A 22,837-nucleotide genomic window follows, 5' to 3' on the forward strand; every position below is an offset into this window, starting at 1 on the left:
TGCCGTTTCAAACATTTGGCAGAAGATTTTGTGAGTAAGCAACATTTTTCACATTTTAAGGCAGCAGATGGTTCTGTGGATCCCCTTTAAGAAAAGCTAACAAATTCCAAATAAACTTAAATCAGAGCTCAAACCGTGCCAACTTTGGATTGATTTCAGACTCCTCAAGTGTGCTTTGCTGTCCCAGATTTGCACTGATTTCACTATTGGCTTCAAACTTTTCAACATTTTGATATGTTGCTGACTATACTAGAAAAAGAGACGGACATGGGCATGCCATCACTTTATTGAACACAGCTAAAGAAAGGTTCACGCAGGTGTTCTTTCACAAGCATGCTGTGGTTCCCAAGGTGACTTGAGCAGTGTGCAGTGTGATGTATGTGGACAAGTTAAAACTGTCACTTGCTTCTTGAGTTATCCTGGCGAAAACAATGGGTGCAACATGTTGGAGGATTTACTTTCCATCCCTCGAATGAAACATCCCGACCTGCACCAGCTACTACAAAAGATGTTAACCTGGTATTATCATAAATGCGGTGGGATGTTATAGTTTCCAATGGAGAGCTATGAGTAGCTGAAACATAGGGTCTGTCAGTTTTCTGTTGTGGCTCATGTGCATTAGCAGCACATTCTGGTAAAACATTACGGTCAATATTGTGCTGTAGAACAGTTGCTTCTTCCTGCTTCAGAGCAGTCATTGTTTCTGGCTTATTTTGGTTTTCATTTTCTGCATGGGCAACTGCCTTATTCGAATGCATCTGAGGGTGTTCATCATCCCCAGAGTTTTTATGGAAACTGTGGAAAATGTGGGAGAGAATCTCAGCTCCAGTTTGCTTGTCCGTCTCTGGCTGATTAAATGGTGGAATGGCTTCAGCATTGGAATCCATTTGTGCAACTGTGTAGTGAAAACAAAGATATTTAAATATAAAACACTTAACATACTACCCTATTCCAGGGCTTTGTACAGGCAGCATTGACAAATACCAAGATCTTTATCAATTATTTAAAAATAACTTATGTGGGTTTGATTGGAGCTAGAAGTTTCAAAGTAGCACAAGGCATTTTGTTTGGAGGGTTATAATTTGATTTTCTTTCAACAAAACAGAGAATCAAAATACATTGCTGCCTCCTGGATGAAACAGGGAATTTTAATTGGCCATATCCCAGGAAATTTTCTGATCCCCTATATTAAAAGGGCCTAAGTCTTGCCCGTTTGCTGTTGAATTGTCTTTGCAGGTATTTGAGTCACAGTTATTCAGGCTGAGTTCATATTGCTCCAGGTGCTAGGAGGTCACTAACGAATTACGGATGGAGCCAGGAAATTGCATGGTAGAATTCCTGAAAGGGCTACTCTTAGAATATAAGGAACTTGGCTGCAATAAAATAGAGACAAAAATTATTCGAGTATTTGGCAAGTTTTAAACTTGAATTTCAGCCTTTACCAACAGTCCTCTGAGGTATTCTTCTCAAAAATTGTGCTGCAGCATGCCTTGAAAGTAATGCTGTTTCAGTCACCGATCCGTGCACTAATCACACAATATGGGAACAGAGATGGAAGAAGAGGAATACCTTAAGAAAGCTGCCAAAAGAAAGATGCCATTCAATACTATTTACCAGAACACATAAACTGTGGTCTATTTATTGGCGGTCCATGGCAAAACCTCATAATACAGAACATACATGTTTATCCCAAAGTTCTAAAGGAAGTGGGCTAATAACATTGCAGATACCCTAACTGTCATCTTCCAAAGTTGTCTTGATTGCAAAACTATCCCTTTAAATTGAAAAATTGTATGTGTCATTCTGCTTTTTAAGAAATGAAAGGTGAGAGAGGAAATTATAGACCAGTTAGCCTAACATCTGTTGTTAGGAAATTACCACAGACTATAATTAGGGAAAGGTGATTGAACACCTTGAAATGTTTTAACTGATCAGAGAGAGCCAGCATGAACTTGCAGGCAATAGGCAAGACTGACAAACCTGACAGAATTTTCTGAACAGGTGTTTAAAGTAGTGTTGAAATATTTATGTATGGAACTTCCGTTGGCGGCCACGAGCTGAGCGGTTGCATGAAAGGTGGCTCTTGTCTAAGAACTTCGATTACGGCCTTTTAACTCCAACACATTGGCAGCAAAAGTCCCCCAGACTAATCCCCCACCGACCGCACTGCCAAGCAGGATGGGAAAGAATCAGCCGCCCAGCCGAAATGTCAGTGAAGACGAGGGAAGGGAAACCTCAGCCTCGGCACAGGAAACTGCACATGGAGGCACAGAACCCGTGAGGGCTGACCCCGCAGAGCTCCCAGCACAGACCCAGGTGCTGATGGACAAATTGACTTGCTTCATCACCACCGAGCTCCAGAGACATGGGAGGAGATGATAAAAGACCTCCTGGCAACTGTTGAGATAGCAGTGGAGGCTGCGACGGCCCCAATGAGGGAGGCAATGGACAATATGGAGCAGAGGCTAGAGGCCCAGGAGACAACAACGAGGGACCTCAAAAGAGTCGTCACGGACCAAGGGGACTGGATCCCAGCACTTGAGGCCGAGGTAGCGAGCCTGGTCAGGACCCATAAGGGGTGAAGGATAAAGTCAATGCCCAGGAGAACCGATCACGTTGGCAAAACCTGAGAATTGTGAAGCTGTCAGAGGGAACAGAGGGGAGAAAGCCCACAGAGTATGAAGCAGCGATGCTCGGAAAGCTGGTTGCCAAGTCACCGAAGGCAGACCACGGCCAAAGGTTGCATTTGTAGCGACCCAGGGCTGGGGAACCATTGCGAGTGATAATCGTGAGGCTCCATAGCTACCAGGACAAAAAGTGGATCCTGAGGTGGGCGAAGAGCATGAGCGGCTGCAAGTGGGAAGGACATCCCATCCGCCTGTACCAGGACATTGGTGCTGACATGGCCAAGCACTGGGCAGAATTGAACTGTGCCAAATCCATTCTGTACAAAAATGGGGTGTCGTTTAGCATGCCCTACCCTACCCAGCTATGGTCACGTGCCAGGGTAAAGAACACTACTTTGACGCCCCAGAGGAAGCCAACATGTTTGTCCAGAAAAATGGACTGGGCAGCCAACGATAGAGGGCAATGGCCAGAGCGGGGCTGCAAGAATTCGAGAGGGACAGAGGCGAACACAAGTAGAGGCACGGAGAGAAGGGGGGGGGTGGGGGAGGAGGGAGAGAGGTAGATTGGGGTTAAATTGGGGAATACAACTGTTAGGTGAGCCGCTACACTAGCGTACAGGCTGGTATATGGAAGTACAGTGAAGGAGGAGGCCGCGGCGCGTCTCCTGGGAGGGAGAGAGCGCCTGGCAGAGGGGAAAGGAAAAGCAGAACTTCAGGGCAAAAAAAAGGGGGGGGGGGGACCGGGGTAGGTAGAGAATGGGGTAAAACTTCAGGGGCTGCTTTAGTACAGTGGGATAAACAGCTGGCTTGTAATGTAGAACAAGGCCAGCAGCACGGGTTCAATTCCCGTCCAGCCTCCCCGAACAGGTGCCGGAATGTGGTGACTAGGGGCTTTTCACAGTAACTTCATTGAAGCCTACTTGTGACAAGAAGCGATTATTATTATTATAAAACCGGGGGTTGGGGGGGGGGGGGAGAGTAGGAGGGGGGAGCACAAGGTTAGGGGGGTACAGGGATTGAAACAGAGGGAGGGTAGTGGGAGGTGAGATGGGGAGGGGAGAGCGATTGTTGCATCAGACATCACCGGAGATGGCGAAACTGAGGAAGTAATCGGCAGCCCTCTTAAATGGCTCGTGAGCAAAGGCAGACCCAGACGAACAGGGCCAAGCCCACAGGGGTGAGTATGGCTGACCCCATGGGAGGGGGAGTGGGGGGTCAGCCAAAATGATAGTCGAAATTCCAGACCCAAACACCCGCCAACCTATTGTGGGTAGGGGGGGGGGGGGGGTGCGGGGGGGACACTTTAAATGCATATAGGGCCCAGCAAGGACAGATCCAACCCAGGACAGGGCCCAACAAGGACAGATCCAACCCAGGACAGGAATGTGTCAGGTATGGCGCGGGGTGGGGGTAGACCCGTGGAGATTCAATCACCCGAGAGAAAAATTATCTTTCGAGAAATTTTCTCATATGCACAAGGCCTACTCACGCACAGACTTTTTGTCATAGGTAAAAGCACAGACATTTGTCATAGGGAAAAGCGTGTTTCCAGGGGTAACAAAGGTGGAATACCTCACGATTGTAATCTCTGACCAAGCACCAGAATACATGGACGGGAGGTTGGAGAAAGGCTGGACTCAACACCACCCCCATTGAGGCTGAATGCAGCTCTCCTCACCAATAAGGAACTCTGTACTAAGGTATCCCAAGCCATCGGCGGTTATGTCAGACGCGATTTAATCAGAAAGTTTCTGAATGTGGTAGCGAACGGGAACTGCCGTGAGCTTCCCGATGCTCGGATTGGCGAGGCAGTCACCGCTATAAAACATTAATTGGCCCCCAGGGCTTCACACCGCAAAAGAACGTCCCACCGACTGATTCACCAGGACAGCGCTCGGCAGACCCCTGCTAACAAGGGAGAGCAGCACTTAAACCGCCCCTTCAGAGCCAATCCAACTCAGCTCACATTCATACCACCGAGGAGACCAGCTCCATGATTCAGGGATGCTGACTTGTGCAGATTGTTGGACGCGGTAGCGGCCAGATGGGATGCTTTGTTCCCCAGAGGTTCTTGGAGCGTCAAGCCAGAGGGCAACCCCAGTGCCACCTGGGAGGAAGTAGCAGTGGCTGTAGATCGGGGAGTGTGACCAGGAGGACCAGCACCCAGTGCCATAAAAAGGACAATGATCATCATCGGGCCGCACAGGTGGGTTGACACCAAACCCCCACTCCACCTGAGAATGTGCCAAGCACTGCCCCCGCCCAGCACCGTTCCCTGCCCCTGCTCACCCATGTCCAGCTGTGCCGTCCATGCCGTGTCACCCATAACTCCCCCATACACCTCAGCCTCCCCTTCTCTCCATCCCCCCATTCACATCAGCGACAGTAGTGGACAGGCTTTTGGGCCAAATTCTGGTGAGCAACAGTTGCTGATGTACATTAGGTAGAGCCAGGAACGCCAGGTGAGACAGCAGGCGGAGGTCTGCTGGATCACGGGACCCAGCTGGATCCCAGTCATATGCTGAGCCTCTGGACCAGGTTTACCGGGAGCTGATGCAGACTCTTCGGTGCAGCCGAGAGGTTCAGAGGGGGATGTCAGCAACAATCCAGCAGATCCATAGCCAATTGGAGGAGTCCCAGAGGCTACGGGAGCAGAAGATGGCGGCAGCAATGCATGGCACCGAGGCCAACACTGCCAGGGTGGTGACCACAGTGGACAGCCTGGTGCACAACGTTGACACCATGAAGCATTGGAGATGTCCAAGTTGTAGCTCAGTCCGTGACGGCCATGGCTGAGCGCCTGGACAACATGTCCCAGGTGCTGGGGGTTTGACCCAATGGACCTTGATGAGGTGCTGCGGGGCATGTCCTAGTCTCAGGTGGACATAGTAGAAGTACTGCAGAGCTCGTCCCAGTTGCAAGTGGGCATTGCTGGGTCACTCAGAGCATGTCCCACTTACCGAGGAGCATCACCGAGGCCTCGACACTGCAGACATTGGGGAGCCGCCAGGGGCTGGCAGAGCCAGATGGTGCAGACGCCGTCCAGGCTTGATCCTGCTGCGCCTATGCCCCCAGGTGGACTCCATGGCACTGACCGGGAAGAGGGGGCACTGGGAACCAACCCAGAACCCATACGGTATGGCGCCGGTGCCCACTGCTCCCCCTAGACCCAACCCACCTCAAAACGGCACATCTCGGAGTCAGCACCCGGAACAGGGTGGCACTGCGAGGGATTGGGAAGAGGAGGTGGAAATAACGGACTGAGCCACGTACTATGTGAAGAAGGCAAGGATGAGGGCCTCCCTGGCTCTCTGGGCTTGCAGGACCCTCGCCATTGCCACCTGTCCTCCATCTACCGGTTGGTGTCATTAGCCAGGTCCTCAGCGGGTACCCCATAACCCCCAAGAGCCAACTGGACATTATAGGGTTGTCCTCGAAGAGACCAGGGAAGTCTGACTGCCCAAGGATGTAGCTGCCGTGCACAATCCCTGGCAAGCGTTCACACATGTGCATGATCTTCATGTGGTGGTAGCACACGTACTGGCTGTTCAGGGAGTGGAACCCCTTCCTGTTGATGTAGGGCACTCCCTGACAGCACGGTGAGCAAAAGATGACAGGCATCACGTCAATGGCGGAGAATTATTAGCCCTTGGACTTGTGGCATTACGTCAATGGCGGAGAATCCTGCTGCCCAGACATCTTGTTGGGCCTGGTCCATGTCAAAGTTTATATCTGATGTGGAGATGCCGGTGTTGGACTGGGGTGAGCACAATAAGAAGTCTTACAACACCAGGTTAAAGTCCAACAGGTTTGTTTCAAATCTCTTGCTTTCGGAGCACTGCTCCTTCCTCAGGTGAATGAAGAGGTAGGTTCCAGAAACATATATATAGACAAAGACGATACTCTGAATGCGTGCATTTGCAGGTAATTAAGTCTTTACAGATCCAGAGAGAGGGGTAATCCCAGGTTAAAGAGGTGTGAATTGTCTCAAGCCAGGACAGTTGATAGGATTTCTCAAGCCCAGGCCAGATGGTGGAGTGTGAATGTAATGCGACATGAATCCAAGGTCCCGGTTGAGGCCGTACTCATGTGTGCGGAACTTGGCTACAAGTTTTTGCTCGGCGATTCTGCTTTGTCGTGTGTCCTGAAGGCTGCCTTGGAGTACGCTTACTCGAAGATCAGAGGCTGAATGCCCTTGACTGCTAAGTGTTCCCCGACTGGAAGGGAACATTCCTGCCTGGTGATTGTTGCGCGATGTCCGTTCATTCGCTGTCGCAGTGTCTGCATGGTCTCGCCAATGTACCATGCTTCGGGATATCCTTTCCTGCAGCGTATGAGGTAGACAACGTTGGCCGAGTCGCACGAGTATGTACCGCCTATCTGGTGGGTGGTGTTCTCACGTGTAGTGGTGGTACCCATGTCGATGATCTGGCACATCTTGAAGAGATTGCCATGGCAGGGTTGTGTGGCTTCGTGGTCGCTGGTCTGAAGGCTGGGTAGTTTGCTGCAAACAATGGTTTGTTTGAGGTTGCGCGGTTTTGTTTGAGGGGGTTTTGGGGATGACCTTGGCAAGATGTTCGTCTTCATCGTCTTCATCGATGACGTGTTGAAGGCTGCGAAGAAGATGTCCACTCCGGGGAAGTACTGTACGACGAAGGATACTCTGTCGGTTGTTTGTCTTCCTGCCTGGCGATTTGTCTTCTGAGGAGGTCGGTGCGGTTTTTTGCTGTGGCACGTTGGAACTGTCGATCGATGAGTCGAGCGCCATATCCAGTTCGTACGAGGGCATCTTCCAGCGTCTGTAGATGTCTGTTATGCTCCTCCTCGTCTGAGCAGATCCTGTGTATACGGAGGGCTTGTCCAAAGGGGATGGCTTCTTTAATGTGTGTCATATGATATACATCAGCATATCATGGTGCAATCACACACACACTGATGGACATACAGTAGGACTAACCAGCATAAACAACATCGCAGCCAATCACCAGTGAGAGCACACGCACTATAAAGTCAGGGGACACCAGAGTTCCCGCTCATTCTAGCAGCAGCCAGCTCAGAGCACAGAGCTCACCGCCTGCCTCTCAGACATTCACCATGTGCTGAGTGCCTCACTTAGATAGTGATAGGACAGGGTCCACAGATAAGCTGGTAATGCACGTACCCAAGCTTACAGTATGTTATTAGAGTTGAGTTGTTAGTTACACCATCTCCAGCCGCGTTGACCTGTTTGTAGACCAGAACACCCAACACGACATGGTTCCGGGAGTGGACGCATACTAGCCCCTGTGAGACCTACCTGCAACTTATCAGCAATCCGCCATCCTGCAGCATGGAGAACATCAACCCGCCGCCGCCGCTACGCATCGCTGGCAATCTCGGGGTGAATTGGAAGCTTTTTAAACAGCGCTTCCAGCTCTTCCTAGAGGCCACAGACAGGGAGAATGCATCGGACACCAGGAAGATTGCCCTTCTTCTCTCCACAGCAGGGCAACACGCCATCCACATCTTTAACTCCCTTACATTCGCGGATGGCGAGGACAAAACCAAATACAAGACGGTGCTCCTAAAATTTGATGAACACTTCAGCGTTGAAGTTAACGAAAGCTTTGAAAGGTACCTGTTCCAGCAGCGCCTGCAGGGTAAGGACGAGCCTTTCCAGTCTTATTTAATGCACCTCCGCATCCTCGCGCAGTCCTGCGGCTATGGGCCCACCTCTGACTCCATGATACGCGACCAGATAGTTTTCGGGGTCATGTCGGATACCCTGCGCCAGCAGCTCCTTAAAATCAAGCAACTCACCCGAGCGACGGCCATCGGGACCTGTGTCCTGCATGAGAACGCCACCAGCCGGTACTCACACATCCAGGCGGCTTAAACGGCGTGGCAGGGGCCCCACGAGGCGGAGCGGGTCCAGACGATCGAGTACCTCCCGGCCCGCAGCCCAGAGGGCGGCCGTTTCGCGCGCTTTCCGAGGCCTCCCGCGCTTGTACGCGCCAAAAGAGGGGACGTTGATGTGGAGGAACACGACTACGTAAGACTGCACCACGCATGCGCGGTGGCGCAACGAACGCACTGACGTCATGACGTGCGGCAACTGTGGCTCCGCCCATTTAAAGCGGCAATGTCTGGCCAAAGCGTGACAAAGCCTACGCTGTGGCAGGCTTGGCCACTATGCTGCCTGCTGTCGAGCACCTTCAGCCTGCCAACCCGCAACAGTTTAACCAGCCTCGCAGAAATGTTCGGGCAATTTTACCCACGTTCACCGAGTCCGATCCTGACATCATACAGACCAGTGACACTGAGGACAGGGAGCCTTTCCGCATTGCTGTCATCAACAAGAACAAGCTGTCCCCGAGTCAAACACACCAGCCGCTGTCGGTGCACAGCATTGATCTGGACGACGAGTGGCGTGCCACCCTGACGGTCAACCGATCCCAGATCACATTCCGCCTGGACACGGGTGCTTCTGCAAATCTCCTCGCATGGTCAGCACTTCAAACCCTGAGGGTTAAGCTAGCAATTCTTCCATCCATCTTTCAACTGGTCGACTATAATGGCAACGTCATCCCCGCCACAGGGTCATGCCAACTCAAAGTGACGCCCAACTCGCGTAAAGCCACCCTACCCTTCGAGATCGTGGGCTCTTCAAAGGACTCTCTGCTAGGTGCACAGGCGTGCAAACTCCTCCACCTCGTTCAGCGAGTACACTCTCTCTCTCCAGAAGGCACGTCTGACTTCCAAGATGCGGAATTCAGGGCGCAACTAAACTCAATCCTCTCTCACAATCAGGATGGTTTCGAGGGCATGGGTACACTGCCCTCCACACACAAAATCCGGCTCAAACAGGATGCCACCCCGGTAGTTCATGCACCTCGCAGAGTCCCAGCACCCCTCAAGGACTGCCTCAAGCAGCAGCTGCAGGACAAAGGAGTGCTTTCCCGGGTGACGGAGCCAACTGCATGGGTCAGCTCCATGGTGTGCGTCAAGAAGCCTTCCGGTGAACTCCGGATCTGTATTGACCCAAAAGACTTAAATCGCAATATAATGAGGGAACATTACCCTATACCCAACTGTGAGGAGATCACGTGCGAGATGGCTCGGGCAAAAATATTCACCAAGCTTGATGCCTCAAAGGGCTTCTGGCAGATTCAATTGGATCAGTCCAGCAGGAAGCTGTGTACCTTCAACACTCCATTTGGCAGATACTGCTACAATAGGCTGCCATTTGGAATCATATCAGCCTCTGAAGTTTTCCATTGCATCATGGAACAGATGATGGAGGGCATCGAAGGCGTGCGCGTCTATGTGGACAATATCATTATTTGGTCTACCACACCGCAGGAGCATATCAGTCGCCTCCAACGCGTCTTTCAACGGATACGGGACCAGGGCCTGCGCCTTAACAGAGCCAAATGTTCTTTTGGCCAAACCAAGCTCAAGTTCTTGGGGGACCACATCTCCCGGTTGGGTGTGCAGCCGGATGCCGACAAGGTGGCAGCCATCACGGCTATGCAGAACCCGACAGACAAGAAGGCGGTGCTACGCTTCCTAGGAATGGTCAACTTCATCCCTAACCTCGCTTCCCACACCACAGCTCTCCGGCACCTTGTCAGGAAGACAACTGAATTCCAGTGGCGTCCCACTCACCAGCGTGAATGGGAGGAGCTCAAGGTCAAGCTTACCACCACCCCGGTACTGGCGTTCTTCGATCCTGCAAGGGAGACAAAGATCTCGATTGACGGCAGCCAATCTGGCATTGGGGTTGTCCTCCTGCAACGAGATGACGCCTCATCATGGGCCCCTGTCGCCTATGCGTCACGTGCCATGACCCCCACAGAGCAGTGCTATGCGCAAATTGCGAAGGAGTGCCTAGGCCTGTTGACTAGCGTTGGCAAGTTCCACGACTATGTGTATGGCCTTCCCCAGTTCACAATGGAGACCGACCATCGCCCACTGGTTGGCATCATCCAAAAGGACCTTAATGTCATGACTCCTCGCCTCCAGCGCATTCTGCTCAAACTCCGGAAGTATGACTTCCAACTTGTATACACCCCGGGTAAGGACCTGATCATAGCAGACACTCTGTCCAGGGCAGTCGACACTCCGTTCGACCCAGAGGGGTTCGTTGGCCAAGTCGACGCACATGTAGCCTTCACTTCTGCCAATCTGCCGGCCACTGACGAACGCCTTGCCCACATTCGCTGTGAGACTGTGGCTGACCCCCTTCTGCAAAATGTGATGTGCCACATGACGGAAGGGTGGCTCAAGGGACAATGCCCACAGTTTTACAACATTCGGGATGACTTGGCAGTCGTGGATGGTGTCCTCCTGAAGCTGGACCGCATTGTGAGCCCACGCAGCTTGTCTTAGAACAGCTGCACGAAGGCCATCTCGGAGTAGAGAAGTGCCGACGGAGGGCCCGAGAGGCTGTATACTGGCCGGGAATAAATGAGAACATTGCCAACATTGTGCTCAGTTGCCCCACCTGTCAGTGGTTCCAGCCGGCACAACCACGTGAGACCCTTCAGCCCCATGAGTTGGTCACGTCCCCCTGGTCGAAGGTGGGTGTGGACCTGTTCCATGCGCTCGGCAGGGACTACATCACCATCATCGACTACTTTTCCAGCTATCCTGAGGTCATCCGCCTGCACAACGTAATCGGCTGTTATCCGGGCCAGTAAGGAGCTCTTTGCTTGCCACGGCATTCCGTTCACCGTGATGTCAGACAATGGCCCCTGCTTCACGTGTCAGGAATGGTCTTCCTTCGCTAGTGCATACAACTTTGCACACGTGACATCCAGTCCCCTGCACCCTCAGTCAAATGGCAAAGCAGAGAAGGGCGTCCACATTGTAAAAAGGCTCCTCTGCAAGGCTGCTGATGCAGGATCTGACTTCTGCCTCGCCTTGCTGGCCTATCGCTCGGCCCCACTGTCCACGGGCCCATAGCCGGCCCAACTGCTTCTGGGTCGCACCCTCAGGACCACTGTGCCGTCCATTCACGTCCCTGACCTCGACCATGCTCCGGTACTTCGGCGGATGCAACAAGAGCGTGAGCAACACAAGACGGCTCATGATGCTCAAGTGACTGATCTTCCTGCCCTGATGCCTGGAGATCATGTCCGCATACATCTTCTGGAGGGTGGCTGGTTGGCAACCGCTGAGGTTCTTAGACAGGTGGCTCCCCACTCAATTCTGGTTCGTTTGCCTGATGGCTCCATTCGCCGTCGCAATCGGCGTACCCTTCGTCTGGTTCCACGCTCGCTACGAAATTCTGCACCGGTGCCACGCCCTCCTGTTGTCCCTGACATGGACTTTGTTGAGCTTCCGGGTACCCTGCCTCCTCCTCACTCGACCGTGGCCCGGCCCATTCCTCAGCCGGTGGATCCTGAATCACCCTTGAGGCGGTCAACCCGAATTCGTCGCCCACCCCAAAGACTTGATTTATAAACCTTGCACTATTGGACTCACTGACTTGTTCTGCCATACTGTTTATGAGTTTTTCAACGTTTGTTAATAGCATTTGTTTCGTTCTTGGTGTAACATAGTTTTCCTCTGCACCTGGCACCTTCCCGTGTATATAGCATAACCACATGTACATACTGATGTAAATAATGCACACACATTATCAGACACAGTCACTACACTTTATTTATTCTCATGTAGGCACATATTCTTTGCGAAAAGGGGGGATGTCATGATATACATCAGCATATCATGGTGCAATCACACACACACTGACACACTGATGGACATACAGTAGGACCAACCAGCATACACAACATCGCAGCCAATCACCAGTGGGAGCACACACACTATAAAGACAGGGGACACCAGAGTTCCCGCTCATTCTAGCAGCAGCCAGCTCAGAGCACAGAGCTCACAGCCTACCTCTCAGACATTCACCATGTGCTGAGTGCCTCACCTAGATAGTGATAGGACAGGGTCCACAGATAAGCTGGTAATGCACGTACCCAAGCTTACAGTATGTTATTACAGTTGAGTTACATAAGAACATAAGAACTAGGAGCAGGAGTAGGCCATCTGGCCCCTCGAGCCTGCTCCGCCATTCAATGAGATCATGGCTGATCTTTTGTGGACTCAGCTCCACTTTCCGGCCCGAACACCATAACCCTTAATCCCTTTATTCTTCAAAAAACTATCTATCTTTATCTTAAAAACATTTAATGAAGGAGCCTCTACTGCTTCACTGGGCAAGGAATTCCATAGATTCACAACCCTTTGGGGTGAAGACGTTCCTCCTAAACTCAGTCCTAAATCTACTTCCCCTTATTTTGAGGCTATGCCCCCTAGTTCTGCTTTCACCCGCCAGTGGAAACAACCTGCCCGCATCTATCCTATCTATTCCCTTCATAATCTTATATGTTTCTATAAGATCCCCCCTCATCCTTCTAAATTCCAACGAGTACAGTCCCAGTCTACTCAACCTCTCCTCGTAATCCAACCCCTTCAGCTCTGGGATTAACCTAGTGAATCTCCTCTGCACACCCTCCAGTGCCAGTACGTCCTTTCTCAAGTAAGGAGACCAAAACTGAACACAATAATCCAGGTGTGGCCTCACTAACACCTTATACAATTGCAGCATAACCTCCCTAGTCTTAAACTCCATCCCTCTAGCAATGAAGGACAAAATTCCATTTGCCTTCTTAATCACCTGTTGCACCTGAAAACCAACTTTCTGCGACTCATGCACTAGCACACCCAGATCTCTCTGCACAGCAGCATGTTTTAATTTTTTATCATTTAAATAATAATCCCTTTTGCCGTTATTCTTACCAAAATGGATAACCTCACATTTGTCAACATTGTATTCCATCTGCCAGTTGTTAATAAAATAGAGTTACACCATCTCCAGCCATGTTGACCTGTTTGTAGACCAGAACACCCAACACGACAATGCGTTTAGGGTGGAAGCTGGAGAAGTGGAGCATCGTGAGGTTATCCATGGGCTTGTGGTAAAGCGAAGTGCTGAGGTGACCGTCCTTGATGGAGATGAAAGTTTATATAGTTCGCTGTCTGGGTAAACAAGGCATCCGTGACTTCATGGATGCACTGGTGGGCAATAGCCTGAGAGTCCACACAAATCACCCTTTGCATGTAATATCTGTAAGGAATTGGAGAGGGTGAGAGACTGACAACCAGTGGTGTCCCCACCCCGGGACCCTCCATTCCCTCAATTGCTCCCCCCCCCCATTCCCCCAATTCCTCCCATTCCCCCCATAGCTCCCTCCCCCATTGCTCCCTTCTCCCCCACATTCCCCATTGCTCCATCTCCCCCATTGCTCCCTTCTCCCCATTCCCCCATTGTTCTCCTCCCCCACATCCCCTGCCATCCGACACGCCCTGCTCATGCACCCCCGCCGCAGCAAGGGCCCCTGCTCACCGGACCCCACACCTCGTAACCCAGACACTAGCACATAACATTCCCTGGACCGGGCTCTGGTCCCCTCCCATAAGACCATAAGACATAGGAGTAGAATTAGGCCACTTGGCCCATCGAGACTGCTCCGCCATTCAATATAAGACCGCAGTGCACACATCCACCCTCTGGTCACCAAAAGTATCCCTGGTGCTGGGGCCCAGCCCCTTGGCTTTTGGATGTTGGCCGCTGTGTCCATGGTGTTGTCTCTCGCAGTGTTCAGGCACAGTGCCAGGCATCACGGTCTGATTGGGATGCTAGGCAATAACTTCCACATGCAAAATGGCATGCCTGCCCATGGGCATCCACTTGGGAGGTGTGAATTGCTCACTTGACTAGGATTGCCAAGTCCCAATCAGCAAAGCCTTCAGCCGCGTGGCCAGAGACCTCCAAGGTCAGTGGGAATTATGAGTGGTCGGTGGGGCTGGGGCTGCCCCAGAAACGGGAACATATGATGCAAGGGATGGCATGGTGGACCTGTGGGCACTAAGACACCGATCTCCCTGCCCCGCCCAAGCCTAGGCCATGGGCAGCCAACTCCCCTGCTCCGCAACTCCCCCTTTCAACGCCGGCACACCCCGAGGCTGACTGCCTGGGGGCTCCCACACTCCCCCTCCGAGCATCAGGTCAGGAACCCCAGTGACTCTGGGCTCATTACCAGGGAGCGACATTTGCTACTCATCTCCTCGAGTCCCCACAGCAGCCCTTCTGCCAATTGCACATTTTTATGGAGTACTAATCGCCCCTCGCATGACCACTTGCTGGGGAGGCCGTTAGATCACAGGAGGCCATTGGATAGGGGGTTGCTCTAATTATTGCATGGAGATTGGCCTTAAGTGGTGATTATTGCTTTCTCGCCATGCTACATCCGGATCCTGATTTTGCCAACCGGGGTGGGCTGATTAGATCACAAACAGGTTGCCGACCAGCGCAGTTCTCGATTTTCACCTCTCCCACGATCTAAGGGCTTTGTCACGCTCTCACTTAAGCGCAACGCGGACATTAAATCACGCCTGTAACTTGCATCCAGAACGGGGAGGTCTCATCCTCCATTTCTGAGAGGCACTGAAGGTGGTGATCAGAGGCGACATCATTGCTATAGGGCCCTTACGGACAGGAAAGAAAGGACAGCCAAGCAGCAGCTGATGGACAGCTGATGGATTGGTGGTACTCCACAGCCCCAACTGTGGAGCTGCAGACGGAGAGGAAAAAGTTGCAGATGGAATTTGATCTGCTCTCCACAAGGAAGGCAGTCCACCAGCTCTACCAGGCACGGGGGATTTCTACGAATATGGAGACAAGGCCAGCCGCATGCTGGCACACCAGCTGAGAAAACAAGCAGCCGTGCATGTTAGGGACAGAAATGGTTGGATGGCAGCAGACCCAAACGAGGTTAACAAGGCCTTTGCAAACTTTTACCGAGGCCAAACATCGCCGAACCCCGGGGGATGATGGAATAGTCCCTCGACAGACTGGATATACCAGTGGCGGAGGAGGACAGGAAACTGGGGCAGGTAGCACTGCTAGAGCTGGATGAAATCATGGAATGCATTAATTCCATGCAGTCAGGGAAAGCACTGGGACAAGATGGGTTCCCAGTAGACTTTTACAAAACATTTGCAGCATCGCTGGACACCACACTTGCAAGAGATGTTCAACGGCTCACTGTCAAATGGGCCATGCCGGCCATGGCCTTGATCTGATTGATGCACAAGAAGGATAAAGACCCAACAAGAGTGCGGAGACTACAGACCCATCTATCTCAAACACTGATGCAAAAATCCGAGCGAAAGCACTGGGAAGGCGCCTGGAGACCTGCCTGCCAGAAGTGATATGGGAAGATCAGACCGGTGTGGCCGAATGACCGCCTAAGATGGTGTCCTGCATAGGATGCTGGGAGAATTGGCCAAGTTTAAGGGTAAGCAGGCTACAGCTCAATAAACAAGTTTAAAGATTAGCAAGCTGCAGCCCAGACTTTGCAATACACAGGGAAAAGGCCATCTCCAGGCCATCCCAGGGACAATGGAAACATCATGTCAATCACGAATGTTTACCAAACACAACAGCATCTGCATTCTTATTTGGAAGGGCCCATGTGCTCCTAACACCTACAGACATGACCGGTGAGTGCACGCCCCACAATCAATGTGGCAGCCCCTGATTGGACTTGATCAATCAGGGTGATCGAACCCTGATCAATTGATTGGTAATGACCCAGGGACGGCCCAAAAGGTTAAAAGGTGCTGCGCCACCTTAGTATCGCTCTCTGTGCAGCAGCAATGAAACAACGGTGATCTTCGGAGGACCATCGCGCCACCAACCGAGACCAGAGCCAGACCAGACCAAGGACCGAACATTGAGAACTGCAGGATTCAGCGCACAGATAAAGGCCAATATCTGTCTGGTACTTGAAAAAAAAAGAAAATCGCTTATTGTCACAAGTAGGCTTCAAATTAGGTTACTGTGAAAAGCCCCTAGACGCCACATTCCAGCGCCTGTTTGGGGAGGCTGGTATGGGAACCGTGCTGCTGGCCTACCTTGGTTTGCTTTCAAAGCCAGCGATTTAGCCTTGTGCTACTCTAAAGTTAAGTTAAGGTCTAGTATGAACTTTTAGTACTCTGTAGAATAACTTGTGTTGATGGAGAGATTGATTAACTATAACATTGTGAGAGTGTGAATAAATACAATTTGATTAAACAAAGTTGACTCGCAGTCATTTGTCTACCGCATAAGAGTTAAAGACACACCGTGGTAGCCACCGGGTTTGCCAAAGGCATACAAGAGCGAACATCAGACACCAGCTGAATGTAATAATGACCCAACCAGGGGTGAGGACACCAGAGGTGATCGTCTCCCTGGACGTTGAGAAAGCATTTGATCGAGTAGAATGGAGATACTTGTCTTGGGGGGGGGGGGGGGTAGAGTCCCTAGGATACACAAGACCATCTTAGGGGGGGGGGTAGAGTCCCTAGGATACACAAGACCATCTTACAGCGAGGGCTCTGGTCCTACCGAACCTCCTAGTCTACCATTGGGCAGCAAGCGCAGAGAGGGTGAGCGGGCTGGCTAAGGGAACCAGAGGTGGACTGGATCCAAATGGAGAAGGCCTGATGCATGGGAGTGTTTCTCCGAGCATTGGCCGTCGTACCACCCCCCCCCCCCACACACAATCACTCACTCTCCAGGAGCCCGGTGGTAGTGGTCACACTAAGGACAGGGAACCAGTTCAGGTGCCATTTCAAGCTTGGCGAGATGTCGATAGAGACCCCCATCTGCAACGGCTATAGGTTTACACCAGTGAGAATAGATGCCACATTTGGCACATGGAGGGAGGACAGAGGGGCACTGACTTTGAAGGACATGTACGTGGACAATAGACTGACGACCCTGGGGGAATTCTCAGAGAGGTTCTAACACCCGAAAGGGAACGAGGTCAGGTACCTGCAGCTGCACGACTTTCTCCACAAGGAGACAAAAACGTTCCCCAGAGACCCAGACACACATTTCTGGACACAATGGTAGAGCTGGACTGGTTAGGGGATGGCAAATGTGGCACAGAAAGTGGAACACCGCTTTGATCAAACGGAGCCCACCTATAGTAGAGAAGGAATGGGGCGGAAAGCTATTCGCAGGAGATACAAATCCCTCCCACACATGCCAAGCTGAGAAGGCGGACCATCCTAAGCTCCCTTGAGAAAAGGGCGAACCATCCTAACCTCCCTTCAGAACTCACAGGGAAACAGCAGCACCACCGCCACACCACCCCGCCCCCCACATCCACAGCAAAACAATGTAATTATAAAGGATGTAAAGTGTCATGATATGCAGACATGCAGATAATGTTATACAGACAGGCACAGACAGGCAGCTAATGAACACAGAGAACAGGACATAACCAATGAGCAGGCAGGACACTTAGGGGTGGTTTCTCACTATAAAAGGTACGAGGCACTCACGCTCCCCCTCTTTCCACTGATGAATATCTACAGAGTGAGTCAGGGTGTATGTACAGTATCATAGCTCCAGCACGTGGCTAAGAGAAAGTCTGGTTCAGTCAGACAGAGTAACCACACTTAGGTTAGCAGAGAGTAAAACTCATAGAGGACTGTGCTAACTGTGCGACTGGTTTAATAAATCAAATTGAACTAACTTCAATGTCTGGAGTATCTTTTGGTTAAAGCTGCATCCAGGTGCAGCCTGTGTTATCCCAGAGTACATAACACGACATGCTACCAGGAGACTGCTTAATCTAGGTGGTTTACCTTAGTCCGTTCCGTGACGACCAGCGAATGTATCGCGGCACCATGGAGAAGATTCAGGCTCCTCACCAGCTCAGGACCTCCGGCAATCTCAGTGCCAACTGGCGGACATTCAAGCAAAGGTTTCTGCTGTACATCGAAGCTTCAGACCTCATGTGTGTCTGTTGCAAGGAAGATCGCGCTTCTCCTCTCAACAGCGGGTGATCAAGCCATCGAACTCTTCAACTCTTTTCACTTCACCGAAGGCCAGGACAAGACAAAGTTTCAGACCATCCTGGACAAGTTTGAGTCACTGTGAAGTGGACACCAATGAAATCTTCGAGCGCTACGTATACAAACAGCGTCTACAAGGTAAAGATGAATCTTTCAACTCATTCCTAACTAACATCCGCCTGCCAGTGCTGTCCTGCAACTTTGGTGATATTGCTGACTCCATGATCAGAGACCAAATCGTTTTTGGAGTTCGCTCTGATCCGCTGAGAGAGCAGCTTCTGAAAATCAAGCATATGACCCTGCCAGTCGCGACTGAAACATGCACAGTGCATGAGCACGCCAAAAATCGCTATGCCCAGTGCAAATCGGCTGAAAATGAGAAACGTGCCTCCCATGAGGCAGAGAGTGTGCAGGCCATCTCCCGGATGCAGCGCCCCAGCATTGATGAAAGCGACCATTTCGCGCGCTTTTCCCGGGGCCCCACTCATGTGCGATGCGAATGGGATAACGAAGGGGCAGACACCCGCACTGCGTATGTGCGACGACGCGCGGAGCGTCAGGATGCCGATGTCATGACGTGCTAGAACTGTGGCAATGCCCACTTAAAGAAACACTGCACTGCAAGAGGCAGACGATGTTTAAACTGCGGGATGCCTGGACCCTATGCAGCCTTGTGCAGCTCTGCACCACCAGTCAGGGGCCAGCGCTCCCAATTCCGATGACGGCGCGTTCAGAGTGTGCAACAACGATTACAGGATTTTGATCCTGGCAGCACAACGGATCCAGAGGAAGAATGCCTGGACTCCGCCTACTGTGTCGGCATCATTACCAAATGTGAATATGCCACATCCAACTCATCACAAATTCAATCCATCTTCGCTGTGGATTCTGCGGACGAATGGCGTGCGGTCAACCACTGCTCCATCCAGTTTAAGCTGGACAAAGGTGCTTCTGCCAACCTCCTCTCATAGGCAGATTTCAGACGCATCAAGAAGCCCCCCAAGGTCCTTCCAGCAGCCTGCAGGCTCCTGGACTACAGCGGAAATGCTATCACGGCACTGGGATCCTACCATCTACTCGTCTCCAACCGGAGCACCCATGCACGGTTACGTTTTGAAATTGTCAAGCCAGACAGGGCATCCCTACTTGGCGTGCAGGCCTGCAAGCAGCTGAACCTCATGCAGTGTGTTTACACAACAACATCCTCCAATGTGGATCTTCAGGCCAGCATTGACGACATCCTCGCTCAGTATCCGGGTGTGTTCGATGGGATGGGCACGCTGCCATATCGATACAAGATTCTGCTATGACTTGATGCCAAGCTAGTGGTCCACGCACCACGCTGAGGGAGCGCCTGAAGGCACATTTCAAGGATCTTCAGCAACAGGGCATCATTTCCAAGGTAACCAAACCGACTGACTCGGTTAGGTCGAGGTAGGGCATGACGGTAGCATAGTGGTTAGCACAATTGCTTCACAGCTCTAGAGTCCCAGGTTCGATTCCTGGCTTGGGTCACTGTCTGTGCGGAGTCTGCACGTTCTCCCCGTGTGTGTGTGGGTTTCCTCCGGGTGCTCCGGTTTCCTCCCACAGTCCAAAGTTGTGCAGGTTAGGTGCATTGGCCATGATAAATTGCCCGTAGCGTCCAAAATTGCCCTGAGTGTTGGGTGGGGTTACTGCGATAGGGTGGGGGTGGGGGCTTGGGTAGGGTGCTCTTTCCAAGAGCTGGTGCAGACTCGATGGGCCGAATGGCCTCCTTCTGCACCGTAAATTCTATGGTATGTGTTAGAAAGCCTTTGGGAGACCTGCGTATCTGCATTGATCCCAAGGAGCTCAATAAGAATGTAATGCATGAACACTACCCCATCCCGAAGCGGGAGGAACTCACTAGTGAGATGGCTGTCTCCTCGCGGATACGAACCACCTTCTCATCAGATGCCAGGAGGGTGCTAGCACACAGCTGCATCTGTGATTCAATCTGCCGGATGATTTCCACGCACGTTTTTTCACCAAGTTTGATGCGTCACATGGATTTTGGCAAATCCAGCTGCATGAGTCCAGTAGAAGGCTCTGCACCTTCAACACACCGTTTGGCAGATACTGCTATAATCGCATGCCGTTTGGCATTGTCTCGGCATCGGAGATCTTCCATCGCATCTTGGAGCAGATGATGGAGAGCATTGAAGGGGTTTGTGTGTACGTGGACGACATCATCATATGGTCTATGACCCCTGAAGAGCAAGTTTCTCGTCTCCAGCAGGTATTCCGCCGTGTCCATGCTAATGGCCTGAAGCTGAGCAGGTCCAAATGTTGCTTTGGCATGTCGACACTCAAGTTCCTAGGTGACCAGATCTCTCAGCAGGGCGTGCGCCCGGACACAGACAAGGTCAAGGCCATCAAAGCCATGAAGGTCCCTGAAAACAAGAAGGCGGTGTTGCGCTTCCTGGGCATGGTCAATTTCCTGGGCAAATTCATCCCAAACCTGGCCTCACGCACCACGGCCCTACGAAACCTGGTAAAAAAGTCCACTGCCTTTGAGTGGAAGGCAGCACATCAGGCAGAGTGGTTGGAGCTGAAAGCCAAGCTCACCACTGCACCGTCTTGGCATTTTCGACCCAGACAGGGAGACGAAGATCTTGACAGATACGAGCCAGGATGGCATCGGTGCAGTGCTGCTTCAACGTGATGACACTTCATCCTGGGCACTGGTAGCCTATGCATCGAGGGCCATGACGCCCACTGAAACAAGGTATGCGCAAATAGCGAAGGAATGCCTGGGTTTTCTCACTGGCATTCTCAAGTTTCACGCCTATGTCTACGGCCTGCCGACATTCACTGTCGAGACGGATCATAGGCCTCTGGTCCACATTATCCACAAGGACCTGACTCCTCGGTTGCAGCGCATCCTCCTCAAACTCAGAAGGTACGACTTTGAATTAGCGTACATGCCTGGCAAGGAGCTCATCATCGTGATGCATTGTCGCGCTTCATCACATTGCCTAGTGAACCGCTGGAAATCATCCGGCAGATTGAATCACAGATTGCTAGCACCCTCCTGGCATCTGATGAGAAGGTGGTTCGTATCCGCGAGGAGACAGCCAAAGACCTCCTCTTGCAGCGTGTCATGCACCACCACTCGAATGGCTGTCAAAAAGGGCAGTGCCTTCAATTTTACAATGTAAAGGACGACCTGACGGTGATTGATGGTATCCTCCTCAAGCTGGGCCGGATTGTCATTCCACTCAGTCTCCAGAGCTTGGTGCTCCGCCAAATCCATGAGGGATACCTGGGCACCGAGAAGTGCAGACGCAGAGCCAGGCAGGCTGTCTACTGGCCCGGTATTAGTTAGGACATCGCGAACATGGTCCTCAACTGTGCGACCTGTCAACGCAAATAGCGAAGGAATGCCTGGGTTTTCTCACTGGCATTCTCAAGTTTCACGCCTATGTCTACGGCCTGCCGACATTCACCGTCGAGACGGATCATAGGCCTCTGGTCCACATTATCCACAAGGACCTGACTCCTCGGTTGCAGCGCATCCTCCTCAAACTCAGAAGGTACGACTTTGAATTAGCGTACATGCCTGGCAAGGAGCTCATCATCGTGATGCATTTCATAGAATTTCATAGAATTTACAGTGCAGAAGGAGGCCATTCGGCCCATCGAGTCTGCACCGGCTCTTGGAAAGAGCACCCTACCCAATCCCACACCACCCTATCCCCATAACCCAGTAACCCCACTCAACCAACGCTAAGGGCAATTTCGGACACTAAGGGCAATTTAGCATGGCCAATCCACCTAACCTGCACATCTTTGGACTGTGGGAGGAAACCGGAGCACCCGGAGGAAACCCACGCACACACGGGGAGAACGTGCAGACTCCGCACAGACAGTGACCCAGCCGGGAATCGAACCTGGGACCCTGGAGCTGTGAAGCAATTGCGCTAACCGCTATGCTACCGTGCTGCCCTATTGTCGCGCTTCATCACATTGCCTAGTGAACCGCTGGAAATCATCCGGCAGATTGAATCACAGATTGCTAGCACCCTCCTGGCATCTGATGAGAAGGTGGTTCGTATCCGCGAGGAGACAGCCAAAGACCTCCTCTTGCAGCGTGTCATGCACCACCACTCGAATGGCTGTCAAAAAGGGCAGTGCCTTCAATTTTACAATGTAAAGGACGACCTGACGGTGATTGATGGTATCCTCCTCAAGCTGGGCCGGATTGTCATTCCACTCAGTCTCCAGAGCTTGGTGCTCCGCCAAATCCATGAGGGATACCTGGGCACCGAGAAGTGCAGACG

At 51.8% G+C, this 22,837-nt stretch overlaps 1 protein-coding gene across 2 annotated transcripts in view; it reads right to left on the minus strand.

The window, feature by feature from the left end:
- Positions 1-268: 268 nt before the first annotated feature.
- LOC140427434 (uncharacterized) overlaps positions 269-22,837 on the minus strand; it is an 83,657-nt gene continuing 61,088 nt past the window's right edge. Inside the window, exon 4 of one of the 2 annotated variants that reach the window (XM_072512960.1) lies at positions 269-895. In XM_072512960.1, coding sequence (XP_072369061.1) covers positions 399-895 — 497 coding nt within the window. In that variant the 3' untranslated portion in view covers positions 269-398. The remainder of the gene's footprint in view (positions 896-22,837) is intronic. The other variant, XR_011948487.1, reaches the window with a different exon arrangement.

The sequence above is a fragment of the Scyliorhinus torazame genome, chromosome 7, assembly GCF_047496885.1.
Source record: "Scyliorhinus torazame isolate Kashiwa2021f chromosome 7, sScyTor2.1, whole genome shotgun sequence".
In the NCBI taxonomy this organism is placed as follows: Eukaryota; Metazoa; Chordata; class Chondrichthyes; order Carcharhiniformes; family Scyliorhinidae; genus Scyliorhinus; species Scyliorhinus torazame.